The 15,271-nt window shown below is 35.3% G+C and overlaps 1 protein-coding gene across 1 annotated transcript; it reads right to left on the bottom strand.

The window, feature by feature from the left end:
* Nucleotides 1-9,706: 9,706 nt before the first annotated feature.
* On the bottom strand, nt 9,707-14,694 carry LOC104850486 (DNA-directed RNA polymerase II subunit GRINL1A-like). Its single transcript, XM_033762834.1, is given in 5 exon segments — nt 9,707-9,811; nt 9,813-9,955; nt 9,999-10,414; nt 10,417-10,656; nt 14,535-14,694. Coding segments are annotated over 5 exon segments (1,056 nt in total). The 3' UTR covers nt 9,707-9,714.
* Nucleotides 14,695-15,271: the final 577 nt, after the last annotated feature.

The following is a 15,271-nucleotide window of genomic DNA, read 5'->3' as shown; positions in this document are numbered from 1 at the left end:
ATTGCACCCCTCTTCCTTTTTCCTACCCTTCCTACTTCCCCTTTGCACCTTTTCTTACTATTTCACAGTACCTATCATGTATTCTCATCCTTATTCACTCAGTTTCTCACACCAGAAAAGCTATTTGGCATTTATTTGTGTGTCCTATTTATTTCTCTTAAGAGTATTACCTCAATGTGCACCCATTTAGCTATAAATGCCTCTAATTTCTCACTCTTAATGGCTGAATAGTGCTCCATTTTATAAAAAAAACAACAATTTCCCCCATTAAGTTTATTGGTACATTTTCGGTAAACAATACAGTTGCACTCATCATTGGAATCTTGTACCTTTACATCATGTATCTTGGTTCTCATTTTCCCCATTCCCCTGCCCTCCCTTCACCCCCTCCACCCTTCCCTATTTACAAAGACTTTGTTTCCATTTTTTCCTTTCCTCATATTTTTCCTTTGCCCTTCTTTCCTTTCCTCTACCCTTCTCACTTCCCCTTCTCCTTTGGACCTTTTCGTCCCATTTTACATCATCAATTGTACAATTTGAGCCTTATTTACACTTTTAGTTTTTCACACTAGAGAAACTATTTGTTATTTACACATGTGTGTCCTATTTATTTCACTTAACCGTATGGCCTCAGTTTGCATCCGTTTAGCCATAAATGACTCTAGTTTCTCATTCTTCATGGTGGAGTACTACAGCATTTTATAGAAAAATCACATCTTTTTTTATCCAATCTCTAGTTGATGGCAATTGGGCTGTTTCCAAGGTTTAGGTATTACAAACTGTGCCACTATAAACATGGGTGTGTCTATATTGCGGTGGTATGATTCTCTTAATTCTTTTGGGAAGATACTCAACAGAGGGACAGCAGGGTCAAATGGGACCTCTAATCCTAGATTTTTGAGGTATCTCCACACTGATTTCCACAGTGGTTGCACGAGTCTTCACTCACAACAACAGTGGAGAAGGGTTCCTTTCTTCCCACAACCCTGACAGCATTTGATATTGGTTGATTTCTTGATAGCAGCCAATCTTTCTGGGGGAGGTGGAGTCTCAGCATTTTTTCCATTTGCATCTCTCTAATGACCAATGATATTGAACATTTTTATATGCATATTTTCAGTTTCCAGTTCTTTGTCTGAGAAATATATGTTCATTTCAGATGCTCATTTCTGGATTGGATCTTTAAATTTGGGAGGTCTGATTTTTTAAAGTTCTTTATGTATTCTAGATAATAGACCTCTCTGTCTGAGGAACACCTGGTAAAAATTGTTTCCCACATTGTGGGTTTCTTCTTCATGCTGTTGGTGGTTTCTTTTGCTGTGCAGAGGATTTTTTAATAGGAAGAGATGCCACTTGTTGATTCTTTGTGCTAGTTCACATGTGATTGAGGTTTCCTTCATGAAATCTTATCCTACACCAGTGTCTTCAAGAGTTCTACCTAACCTCTCTTCCAGCCAGGTTAGTGCTTCTGTTTTAATATTTGCATCTTTGATTCATTTTTGATTTTGTTTATGATGAGAGTTATAGATCAAATTTTACTCTTTGGCAAGTTGAAATCCAATTTTTTCAGCACCATTTATTAAAGTGGCTATATTCTCTTCAGTGAGGGTGTTTGGCTCCTTTGTCAAAGATGAGGTATTCTGGAGTTGTTTCTGCATCTTCTCATCTGTTCCATTGGTCCTCAGGTCTGTTTCTTTGACATTACCATGGTGTTTGTTTGTTTGTTTTTTTATCACAGTAGCTTTGTAGTATAGTTTCAAGTTGGGGATTGTGATACCCCCTACCTTGTCTTTATTGCCTAAAATTGCTTTGCTAGTCTAGGTCTCTTCTTGTTTCAAATGAATTTTTTGAATTGTTTTCTCAAGGTCTGTGAAGTATACTGCTGGAATTTCATTGGGATTTCATTGAATCTATGTAGCAGTTTTGGAAGTATGGCCATTTTCACTATAATGGTTCTTCTTGTCCAGGAGCAAGGGATGTCTTTCCATTTTCTTCTCTCTCTCTCTCTCTCTCTCTCTCTCTCTCTCTCTCTCTCTCTCTCTCTCTCTCTCTTTCTCTCATTGGGGATCAAATTTGAGACCTTCCACTAGTGAGACAGTCAGAGATACCACTGAGCTAAATCCCCAGCACTGAGCTAAATCCCTGGCTCCATTTTCTGATATTGTCTTCAATCTCTTTTTTTCAGAGTGTTACAATATTCAGAGTAGAGGTCTTTGATTTCTTTCATTACATCAATTCCTAGGTATTTTATTTATTTGGATGCTATTGTGAAGGGAGTTGTTTCTCCAGTTCCTTTTTCAGTGAGTCTGCTATTTGTGTACAGGAAAGCTATTAATTTTTGTGTGTTGACCTTGTATTGAGCTACTCTACTGAATTTGGTTATTAAATCTAGAAGACTCTTGTTAGAGTTCTTGAGGTCTTCTGTATAGAGTATCATGTAATCTGCAAATAATGACAATTTGACTTCTTCACTTCCTATCTTTATTCCTTTTATTTCTTGTCCTTGTCTAATTTCTGTGGTGGATATTCCAAAACTATATTGAACAGGAGTGATAGTGGACATCCTTACCTTGTTCCTGATTTTAGTGTGAAAGATTTCAGCTTTTGACCATTTAGTTATGATGTTGGCTGTTGGTTTTTCATAGATGGCTTTTATCAGGTTGAGGTAGACCATCTATTCCATTTTTTTGTATGTTTTTTAATAATGAATGCATGTGAGATTTACTTGAATGCTTTTCCTACATCTATTGAGATGATCATATGGTATTTATTTTGGGCTCTGTTTATATACTGTATTACATTTATTGATTTGCATATGTTGAACCATCCTTGCATCCCTGAGATGAGTCCCACTTGGTTAGAATGTATGATCTTCTTGATGATCTTCTGCATTTGATTGCCAGTATTTTATTGAAGTTTTTTTCATCTATGTTCCTTAGTGACATTGGCCCATGGTTCTCTTTTTCAATTGGGTCTTTCTCTGCTTTTGGGATCAAGGTGATGCTTGCTTCCAGGAATGAATTTGGGAGTCTTGCTTCTCTTTCAATTTTGTTGAAGAGTTTAAACAGTAGTGGCAATAGTTCTCTAAATTCTTGAAGAATTCAGCAGTGAAGCTCTCAGGGCCTGGGGCTTTTCTTAGTTGGTAAGTTTTTAATTATGTTTTCAATTTGATTGGTTGATATGGGTTGTTTAGATTTTTTATGTCTTCTTCGTTCAACTTAGGTAATTCATACATATCTAGGAATCTGCCTATCTCTTCGGTATTTTCCATCACATTGGTATATAGGTTCTCAAGGTAGGTATTGATGATCTTCTAGATTTCTGCTGGGTCCATTGTAATTTCACCCTTTTCATTTCTAATTGCATGGATTTGGACCTTTTCTTTCCTTTTTTTGATAAGGTTGGCTAAGGGTTTGCCAATTTTGTTTATTCTTTCAAAGAACCAATTCTTTGCTTCATTGATTTTTTTTTTGTATTGCTCTGTTAGTTTACATTGCATTGATTTTTGCTCTGATCTTTATAATTTCCTCCCTTGTATGAGCTTTGGGTTTGCCCAGCTCTTCTTTTTTCTAGAAGCTTGAGGTTCAGCATTAATTTGTTTACTTGAGCTCGCTCTGTTTTCCTAATATGAGTATTTACTGCTATGAATTTCCCTTGTAAGACTGCTTTCATTGTGTCCAACAGATTCCTATAGTATTGTCATTGTCATTTAATTGTAGAGACTGTCTGATTCCTACTTTAATTTCCTCTGTGACCCATTGGTTATTCAGAAGTATGTTGTTCATTTTCCATGTATTTATGAAATTCTTGCAGTTTCTTTTACTATTGATATCCAATTTCACCATACTATGTTCTGATAATATACAGGGGATAACTTCAGTTTCTTTGCACTTACTTAAACATATTCTATGAGCAAATATGTGTTGTATTTTGAAGAATGACCTGGGTGCAGCTGTAAAGAATGTTTATTCTGATTTTGCGGGGTGTAACATTCTGTAAACATCTGTTAAATTCATTTGTTCAAGAGTTTGATTGAGTTCAAGTATTTTGTTGTTTATTTTTTTCCAGTTCATCTATCTATTTATGACAGTGGGGTATTGAGGTCCTCCACTAGTATTGTGTTAGTGCTTGTTTGATTTTTCATGTTCATTATTAGTATTTTTTATAGAGTTGGGCACACTAATATTTGATGCATATATATTTATGATTATCATCTCTTCCTCTTGAACTTTCCTCTTTTCAAGGATGTAGTGTCATTTTTTGTCTCTCAATGAGTGTTGATTTGTAATCCATTTTATCTGCAAATAGATTAGTTACTCCTGTTTTTTAACAGATTCCTCTCATGTGGACTATTGTTTTCTCTACTTTAACTTTCAGTCTATGAGTTTCTTTTTGAATTAAGTGTGTTTCTTGTATGCAGCATATTGTTGGATCTTACTTCTTGACCCATTCTGCCAGTCTATTTTTTTTTGATTGATTAATTGAGACCATTAATATTAATGATTATAACTGATATGCATTCATTTATCCTTGTCATGACTTTTTATTTTTGTTGGATTCTCCCCCTTTGTGTTTAATTTCCTGTCATGTCTGATGGATTCTTTCTCCTGGGCTTCCTGGGGTTGTGACCCCCATTGTCTTTTCCTAGGATATTGTTTAAAAGTTTTTGGAGTTCTAGTTTGGTATTTATGAAGTTCCTCAGGTGTTCTTTGTCATGAAAGTATCTCATTTCTCCATCAATTTTGAAAGATAGTTTTGCAGGGTACATCAATCTGGATAGGAGGTTGCTTTCCATTAGGGCTTGAAATACATCACTCTAAGCTCTACTTGATGTAAGGATTTGTGTTGAGAAGTCTGCTGTGATTCTGATGGGCTTTACTTTGTTTGTGATTTGTCTCTATTCTCTAACTGCTTGTAGAATTTTTTTCTTCTGTTGGGTTTCTGGAATCTTAACTATTATATACCTATGTGTAGATTTTTAAAATCATGGCTAATTAGAGTCTTATATGCCTCACTTATCTATATTTCAAGTTATTTTCTATGGCACCTCCCTGCTTTTTCTGCCTCCTCCTTGACATGAAGTGAGCCATTTTGCTCTGCTGTGTGCCCTCTGCCATGATTTCTGCCTCAATGTGAAAATAGAATCAATGGGGCCAGCTGACAATGGTCTGAAACTTTAAAATGATGAAATAAAATAAACTTTACTCCTTTAGGTTGCTTTTTTGATGTATTTTGTCATAGTAACAGAAAGCTAACACAATTTTAAAAATGTATATTAACTATATGCATCCATGTAGTTATTTGTAACTCCTTACACATATTAACTTCTTTAATCATTAAGTAATCTCATTGTAAGACGCTGTTACTATCTCCACTTAAAATTGTAGGTCAAATAATTTGTCTAAGGTCACAAATTATTAAATTGAAGACTCAGGGTTCAAATAATTGCATTCTGCTCCTGGGCCAAAGCTCTTATGTACTACTATGTTATACTATTCTAATTTCCACATTGCTATAGGTAAAAACCTTCAGCTTAGTAGATCTATGGTATAGACATCAGTCACCATTCATTCCAGTACCTGACATATATTTCAGACTTTCAAGTCCAGATGATTTTCCCTTCTACAGAGATTTTAAATGCATGAATCCCTTTTTCATTCTTTAGAGTTTCTATACTGTAGCCCTATCTAATATACATTTTCAGCTGGGCTACAACACAACTTTTCTGTGACTAAACTACTCTATCAGTGCTCCACTTTCTCATGGTATTTTTTTTCATTTACTCATAGCCTTTGTCTCTTATGAGGTTCTTCTCTTTTACCTATTTAGCTCTCATCTATTTCTAGACCTTAATAAAGCTCCCTCAGAAATTTTGAGCATTTTATCTTTGTTTGCTTGTTGTGTTCTCCATGTAACAACTGTGCTTCCTTCTGCATTTCACTCGATAACATTTGTTGCATTGGCTTCTATTATACCTGCCTATCTAAGCTGTACATTGAGATCATTTTGTAAGCAGCACTGCAAAATAGAATAGATTTTTCATTGCTGCTGAGTACATAATAAACACCCCTCCTCTCTTCATCCCAGATAAAGCAACAGAATATGCAGGTACCAGCCCCAGGAGGCAGCAATGCACTTTCCTTCCCATAAGAAAGTTGTCAATGAGCAGTAGATGGGTGGAAATGATAAAGCAAGCATGGAAATCTGAATTATCTCTCTGCATTTCCCCTTCCCTCTGTTCCTACAAAAGACTCACTTGTACAAGGCAAGATTCTTATTTGAGGCAAATGGGTCTTTCCATCTCCTTAGAGACAGCTTTGAGTAAATCCCTTTTCATATTTTACCAAAATATAGCACCTCTTTTGATTTGTCAGTGGTTAGTAAGTAAGCTTAAACATATGAGCCTGAGTGACTGGTAACAAGTCTAGAAATTTCTGTGCAATCTTTAAAGCACTTGATCAGTACATTGTAGTAAAAATGTTTACTGGTTATATACTAAACATTAATTTAGCATTTATTTTATGATCTCTTATGCTTGGCTTTTGGTTCTATTGGAAAATTTAGGTGTTTATATCATTTTTGGAGAATTGGGCATATTTTTGTCTTTGATTTTATTTTTCTGATTTTTTTTTGTTTGTTTTTTGAGACAGGGTCTCACAATGTAGTTGAGACTGACCTGGAACTCACTATGTAGCCCAGGCTGGTCTCGAACTCACAGTGATCCTGCTGCCTTAGCCTCCCAAGTGCTGGGATTACAGGCATGTGCCACCACACCTGGCTCTGATCTTTTATCTTTATTTGGTTAGGCCAATTTTAAAGCAAAACTTCACTTTTTCCTCACTGTCTTGTACATTTGCCTTGTTACAAAATTAAAGTCTACTCAAATTGAGTTACATATTTACTTTTTATCCCTTGATAGTATTTATTTTCAACAAACTATAAATTTGTGTACTTTCCTCAACATTCAAATGAATATTTTACAAAATTATTTCTCTCATTGTCTTTTAAGGTTTACTCTACAAAATAATTTCTTATACCTGTACTGCTATTATAAATGCTGTGTTTAGAATGAGTACCTTATCATTATGATTGTCACTATCATTAATCACAAAGTGCTTTCTTGAGTAGGAAAACTTGCTAAAGGATCCATAGATTTAACATCAGTAATCAAAATTTGGAGATTTAATTTTCAAGAACAAGTATATCCTTTTTATTTACAAGAGGAACCAAAGGCAAAACCAAGAGAACTTTCATTGCCTTCTTAGTAAAATATTTAGCTGGTACTGATTTTTTAATCACTTTAGTAGCATATTGCTCAAACATTTTTATATACTCTCACAGAACTTTTCTGCCTCCATCTCAAATTATCTGAGGAGGAGAGGGAATGACAAACTTTTAAGCAGATAATATTAAAATTCTTTGTGACACTATAGTATTGAAATTAGATTAATATATGGCTTGAGACACATACTAATTTATTTCCCTAAAATTGGACTTGATTTCTATGTATTTTTCAAAAAATTATTTAGCAATAAAAATAGTTTTTAACAGGGCAGAGATTTATTATACTGTAGGTATTTTAATTATCATGAAGTGGAATTGGATCTAGAAATATTTAAAAAGGTGTTTTGTAAAAGAAAGTTTTGGAGATGGTTACAAACAAAAAATGTAACAACATCCTTAATTCATAAATATTCAATATTATAAAGTATGCAGAGCTTGAATGTATTTATCTGAAGAGATACATACTCTCAGGCTATATCCAAAAAGTTAAAAAATGTTCATTATTAAGCTTACATTTTATGGGGCCAGGGATTTAACTCAGAGGTTCTGCCGTCTGCTTCGCAAGTGCAAGGTCCCAAGTTTGATCCCAAGTACCCATCCCCCCCAAAAGTTTACATTTTATGTAAGTTTAGAGGAAAATTGGATGAAAAGTAGCATTCCCTTAGTACCGCTTCTCTGTTAATCTCCTCTGGTGTTGGGATGCTATCCAGGTTGCATTTGATGAACAGGCATTGATGTATTATTTTTAACTAAAGTTCATGGTATATGTTAAGGGTCACTTTGTATTGTGCAATTCTGAAATTTGCTCAGTGCATGATTTCATGCATCCATCTCTGCATTATCATACAAAAATAGTTTAACTGATTAAACGTGTTCTGTTTTCCACCTGTTGATTCCTTCCAAACTCCTGCCATCCCTGGCCATCTCTGATATCTTTACTGTCTCTATGGTTTTCCCTTTCCAAGAATATCATGCAATGAGAGTATTCTGTGTGTAAACAGCTTCTGCAGATTGCCTCTTTCACTTGTCACTAGGCATGTAAAGCTTTTGTGATATTAAATTTTCTAGTACTTGATCTCCACTTAGTAGAAGACTTGTGTCTCACATGTTTTAGATGAGCCTTCTGTCAGTATGGTTTCTTTTAGTGAAAAAGACAACTAGAGTTTATTTTAAATTTTGACTATCACCTTATAACTTCTCAAAGTCTTTCTCATGGATATTCTAGGGATTCTGAGCATCAAGGAAACTACAAACTCAACATGGACAAAAGCTTCCCTATGAACTGAAATGTTTCAAAAGCACATTATGCTTTGATAAAATGCTTACCAGGGGAGTTTGTGTCTTTTCTTGACACCAGGTACTACATTTAGGGGCCAAACTGTGCCTTAGAATAAAATGTTCAACATTAGAGTGGTGCTCTAAACACCTAAGCTAGGCTTGAAAATTCTAAAGTGCTAAGCAATGTAAGGGGAAATGTGTAATTCTGGTGATGTTTTGTATAATGAACAGCCTATGTTGTGCTATATGAGCATCATTCTCTGACTACAGTAATGTTAGTAACAGCCATTAAGTATTTACTTAAACCTAACCAATGTCTAGCTGTTTTCCAGGTACTGTGTAAGATATGAATGTATATATCATGGTCACTGCTCTTAGACTGTATACAAAATCTACAGAGAGTTGATAAAATCTACAAAATAAAACTCATTCAATAGTTAAAAGGATAATTAGGAGATTTGTGATTTCCTCCTCATTCTCTCTGTATGACCTTGAATACATCAAGAAGCCTTGTTTGTTGTTCAGATATTTGCTCATTTGGCCTATTGTGATAACTTCTTGTGTTCTATTCTGCAAATAAATTACCCTGTAGGTTACTGTTCGGAAATAAAAGGAGGAAGACAGTGTAAAACAAAAACAAAAAAATGTATAATACTGTTGGGTGTCTTAGCAACTTTTATCTCCTGTTGAAGGATTACAAAAATGAAGGAAGAATTAAGATTAGTTTTAAAATTTGTCTTTTATGTATTTTTTAAAAGACACATCAAAACTTAATATTCTATAAATATAGCATTACAAGGAAAAAAGTGGCTTACAGTATTGAAGCAACTGATAAACTCTTTGCAAAGATCAACCTTATACCCTCACCCCCTAAAGTATCTCCAAATAAACATTGATCAAAATTTTCTTTTCATTAGTTAGGTTAAATGAATTACGTGTATAAACAAAATTCCTACTGAGTTAAAGACAATTGTAAAAAAGAAAAGGCAACAAAAACCGAAAACTAGTGTATTTATCCAGACCTAGGTTAAGACAAAAAAGTTCAAGCACATGTCTAAAGCTAGACTTCTAAAGAAAACTATGCTAAAATACCGCAAGCTGCACAAAAAGTCAACTAACACAAACATTATATGACAGGGCCGGAGATTTACTTCAGTGGTTCTGCCGCCTGCCATGCAAGCAAGCGCAAGGGCTTTCTGCCGTGATGTCATCGAGATGCTGTTTGTCCCTGCACCGCCTTTCCGCTGTGGCAGTGACCAGGTGAACCACTGTCCTGTGATGGTAACACATTGGTTTTAAACTTTTGTGGTGGGGGCACTGGGTTTTTGGCTCTCGTTTCCAGCACGTTCATGTAATGAGGCCTCTTAGGAGGCCCAATGCAGAGGCTCAAGGTCTAGAAATGATTTAAAAAATTATGGTACACCCATGAAAAGCACACCTGTGCTTGCTCCTGAGTGGTGTTCACCTGGGTCTGCAATCGTGATCCTTTGCAAACTGTCAATAAACAGGTTGTCCAAGCCGCTGGAAATATCATCTGAGTGACCTGAAACAATGCTGCGGGACACTCTCCCAGCCTCAGTTGGGCAAAGCGTCCGGGCCCTGCTGTTGGAAGCTGGGTGCTGGTTCCCTGTGGACTCAGCCTCCGGAGTCTGTTCATTGTCTTTGTGAGTAGGATGCACCAGTCGCTGCTTTTCTGGAGTTGTTTTGGATGACTTGATTTTATCTACAGGGGAACAGCCAGGAACTAGTGACGAAACATCAAGCATCTGGTCAGAATTCGGGGTCTTCTCTATGTCAACATCAACTCCTGCAATTGCCTTTTGCCTTAGCTCAAAGTCTACACTAACAGGGTAAAGCGGTCACTATTTGCTCTTTTCTCTTCACGTTCTGCAATGGCAGCTTTCAGTTTGGCAGCGGTGTCTGAGCTCTTTTTACCTTCGTCGGTCAATTTGCAAATGAATTTTCCGTTGCGCAAAAGTCTCTCCGGGGGCCTCAACGTCTCCTGCAGCTCCACCGAACTCTGCCGCCCCGGCCCTCGGGAGCTCAGGGCTCCGGCCGCGGGGCAGGGAGGACGTGGGGGCTGCGGGGCTGCGGCTGGCGGTGGGCCCCCTCGTCAGGTCCCGCGGCGGGCGCCGCATCTGCGACCCAGGGCGACCCCGCGGCGCGGGCGGGGGGGTCCCCATTTTCCAGGAAGAGCGCTCATGTATTTTAATGAGAAAGTAAATGATCTCTTCCTTAAATCATTCATTTACTTATGCTGAGTCTGGAACAAAATGAAGACTTTATTCTTTTTTTTTTAAAAGGCATAACATAATTTTTATTATATTTCAAAGAAAACAAAATTATGATTTACACATCACAATATATGAAGAGGGTTCACATACACTGAGAAGTCCACCTTGTTTCTAAGCTAATAACAAAATTTTGCCTTTATTCTTATAAATTCTCTCATGTATAAAACTCAGATGAGAGTGTTGCTGGGCTGTGTTTGAGAGAGTCTCAAAGCTGAAACAAGGAATTTAATCCACCCCTTCTGTTGCAGACTCACTAACTTCCATCCTGGAATAAGAATTTTTTGGACAGGGCAGTAAGAGGCATGGGAAGGGAGTATTAGAGGTTTAGACTTGATCTTAGCCAAAAGGCTGAGAAGCGACGATTAGAGATATAGGATGCACTCGAGTGTGCAGTGTGGGTTCTCAGAGAAATGAGACACTTTATAGTTTGGAACCGGAAACATTTATACTTTTCCTGAGGCGGGGAAAGCCTGGCAAACGTACTTCATCCTCCTTCCAAAAAGGGTATGTATGTAACACATTACACGGGCCTGGGCTTTTTTGAGTGGGGGATAGGTTATTTAAACACTCTCTGGGTTATCTCAGCCTGCTGTATCTTTTTTTAATTGGGACCATTTTTGCCATTTAATGATGGATCTAGAAAGGAGGGAATGTAAATCTAACCACAGGGGTGTTGACTGAGTTGCTTTACCCCTAATCAGGCCCCTGCTCTTACTTTCTTACTTGAGCCAGTTTATGGCCTTGGGTAACTTGGCTGAGTCCTGAAAGGTGAAGTCTTCTTGAAAGTAGTTTTTGGTTATGATTTTCTTATCTCCTGTCTACCTATCTTTTGTTTTTTCAATACTACCTCAGAGTACTTATTCTTTCTATGCAATGGCTTTTCCAAGGACTCTACCTTTGGAATGAGTTAGATCTATCTAATAAGGAATTTGTTCTTAACACCATTCCTGTTTTCTATTGATAATATAATGTAAACCATAAAAATGATTACTTGGACTTTCCAAAGTCTGAAGTGTGGTCTAGAAATAGAGTGAATGTTTAAAATTTTGAAAATGATTACAGCAAAAGACACTTAAGCCCTCTCAAAATACTCCCCCTTGCATTGAACACACTTATTTTTATCATTCTTGCCACTTTCTGGCAGTTCTGGAAGTCCTCTTTCAAGATTGCCTTTCATTGCACTGTCTTGCTGCTCAAAGTCCTGAATTAATTCAAAACATTCACCTTTCAGGGTCCCTTTGACATTAGAGAGAGCCAGAAGTCACACGGTGCCAGATCCACTGCAGTGTGGATGAGGACATGGTGTAATGCTTTGACATGCCTGGCTTTCCACTGGATAACTCCTGGCCACAGCAGCCACTCTCACCATGATTGCGACTTAGAAAGACATTAAAGAAAGAAAATGTCCAGAACTGCTTCAGAAAGTGGCAAGGATGATGGAGCAAGTGTATTCAAAGCAAGGTATTTCAAGGGTGATTAAAGGCAACATGTTTTCTTTGTTGTAATACATTTTAAAAAAGCATTCACTGTATATTTTGATCAAAATGTATATGTTGTGAAGACAGTCCTACTAATGTGACCAATTTTAACCACTTAAAAGAAAAAATAGTTTTAATCACTGTAAGTCTTGTGATTATGGGGAATCAGAGAGTGGCATAGCAGTTACTTAGCTGATTTTCATGGACCAACATCAGAGATAATATATATATAAAATATTTAGTGCAGCTCCTGGAACATAGCAAATGTGTGATTACTTATATTTTATTGGACAGCTTTCCCCACCTTTTATAATTTATAAATAAATAAAAAGATTAACATTAGAGTTTCATGCCTTTGAGGATCCCACCCATGAAGCATAGTCTGAAAAATACTTAACTTTAGCTTAGAAGTCCCCATTACATGTTTTGAATATTTACTTTTCAGAATACCTACTTTATTAAGGTACAATTCAAGTACTGTACTTGTTTGGGCCAATTTATTTTAACAAGTTAAATGTTCTGTGACAGGGCTGATGGAGAGCATTTTGCTATAAATGAATGACTTGAAATAATAGTTTTATATTGTGGTAAAACGTTCACAGAATTTATCATTTTAACTATTTTAGCTGTGCAGTATAGTCAGTGGCACTTAATTACATTGATATTGTTACTTATAGAAGTTTTGAACTTTTCTATATTTAAAAAATTTTTGTTCAGTGTTCCTTTTTTAATCACAAGTGACATCATAACTTCATAACACAAAGGAGAAAATTCACTTTTGCATTTTTTTTCTAGTTTTTACTCAAGCTGGGTCAAAGTTATGGCTAACAATTCCTGCTTAAGAATTTGTCAGAATTTGAATGTAAATTTCCTTTGCTTAACAGCTTTTCTTCTAGAGAGCACACTAAGAAAAAAGTTTTAAATTGGGATAGAATAATGAGATGGTTAAAATTATACTTTAACTATGATTACATTACTTAATATTTAGGCACAGAAAAATACTGTACATGGGTAAATTTGAAAGAAAGTATGGAGTATTATAAAGTTGACATAGATAAAACACATTCTTCAGTTGAATAAACATTTTTATGAGAGTTGCTTTTATACAAGGCACTTTGCTATGTACTATGGGAGTTACAAAGACAAAATGTGGAAATTTAATCTAATTAGAAAGCCAAGCACAGAATAAGGTAAGGTTGCAGAAGATTGTGTTTAGAACAGCACAAAGATGAATAATTTAGTTTAATTGGTGATTTACAAATTTGTTAATGGTATACTTTTCATTTTTTTATATAAAATAATTAGAGATTATAGATTAAAATATAGAGTCATTCTCTTTGTTGAAAAACCATTCCTTAGTTTATATTTTGAAATACCTTTTAATTTTGAGAATTTGATTTGTTTCAATAAATCAAAAGATTAAAATAAGCTTTCCAGGATAGGAAATAGTGTACTATAATCCCAGAATTTAGAACAAATTATTTTTCAATACTTTATATATTACAATGCCGATAAAGAACAATGAATGCTTTCATCTTCTATTTACTTATGTTCCTGTGGAGACATTATTTCTCTGAGATCTCTGTACTGAAGTGTGATTTGTAATTTAAAACTAAGGCATGCTGCTCAGACTTCTTTCCTTGTTTCCATGTATCTCTCCTATTCTTTCCATATTAATTTTCTTTTTCCAAAGGCTTTCTCTTTGCTTATCTGTCATGTTCTCCTTTCCCAAATACTATTCTTTTTATAAAATACTCCATATAGCTACCATCTGCTTCCTCCTCTACTTTTTGTAATGTTCTTGACTGAAATTGCTTATACATAGAATCATAAACTTTTAGAACTCAAAGAGATTTCATGGTAAATATCTTCATAGTGGTATAAGATTATGTTGCTTAACTCTTGCTATACATTTTTAGATTTCTTTTTTCAAAATTGTCTTCTCCTGAAGCCGCTTATAATTATTTGAAGAATATAAGATTAATGTTTATTTAAATCATCTCTCTTTAGGACAACATTTTCTGTGTTGTACTGTTATAAGAAGGATTTTTAACATCTCTTAAGCTACTTCTAATTTAATTTCGCTATATTTGCTTGCAAAAGTATTGTTAATTTATCATAATGTATATGTGTATAGTTTTTAAAAATTTAAAGTGTGTTCTATATTTTGCTTAAATGAATCCTTCCAACAATCCATTACTGTTTTCCTTTTTATTTCCATAGCAAAACCTATATTGAATGACTTTTTCAAGGAAGCCAATTGTTAAGACTTTGGGTCTAATCCAGTATCTGGTGTTTGGTAAATAGTGGTTAAACTGCAATGAAAGCTCATTAACTTCATAACTGTTGCCTACTTTCATGCTGCTTTTCTTCTTTGTTTCCTCTTCCCCTTTTTTTCTTTCTTACTGAGCATTACTGTATGCAACCACACATCCGGCCAACTCCTGGGTAGACAGTGGACATAACACACAGTCTCTGCTCTCATGAGCCTGACAGCTGGATCAGTATAGCAGGTATATATTAAATAGTGAAATAAAAATTAAAGTTAATTATTATTTTGAAAAATCTTTCAGGCAAGAAGTACAAAGGAAGAAATTCAAGAGTAGAAACATTTATGTATCCATAGTACACAGTTTCATAATTAACCTTTCAAATGCTAAAATATGTATTCATGTTTGCAATGATATTTATAAAAAGGTAGTTTGAACTTTCATAATGTGGAGTATTCACTTAAATAAAGTATTAATAAAAACTTAGTTTCCTCAATGATAAATGTATATTTTTGAATATTAGACATGAAAGACATAGGACAGCACTAAGTGATATAAGGTTGATGGTTCTCATTCTCAGTGAGCACACTCTGAAAGTTTACTCTACATCATCTGCTATTTAACTTTTGGCATTTGCCATGGTTGTGTTTTTAAAATATAGTAGATT

The sequence above is a fragment of the Fukomys damarensis genome, unplaced genomic scaffold (assembly GCF_012274545.1).
Source record: "Fukomys damarensis isolate Sample0158 unplaced genomic scaffold, DMR_v1.0_HiC HiC_scaffold_2, whole genome shotgun sequence".
Taxonomy (NCBI): Eukaryota; Metazoa; Chordata; class Mammalia; order Rodentia; family Bathyergidae; genus Fukomys; species Fukomys damarensis.
This window is presented reverse-complemented; position numbering and strand designations above follow the sequence as displayed.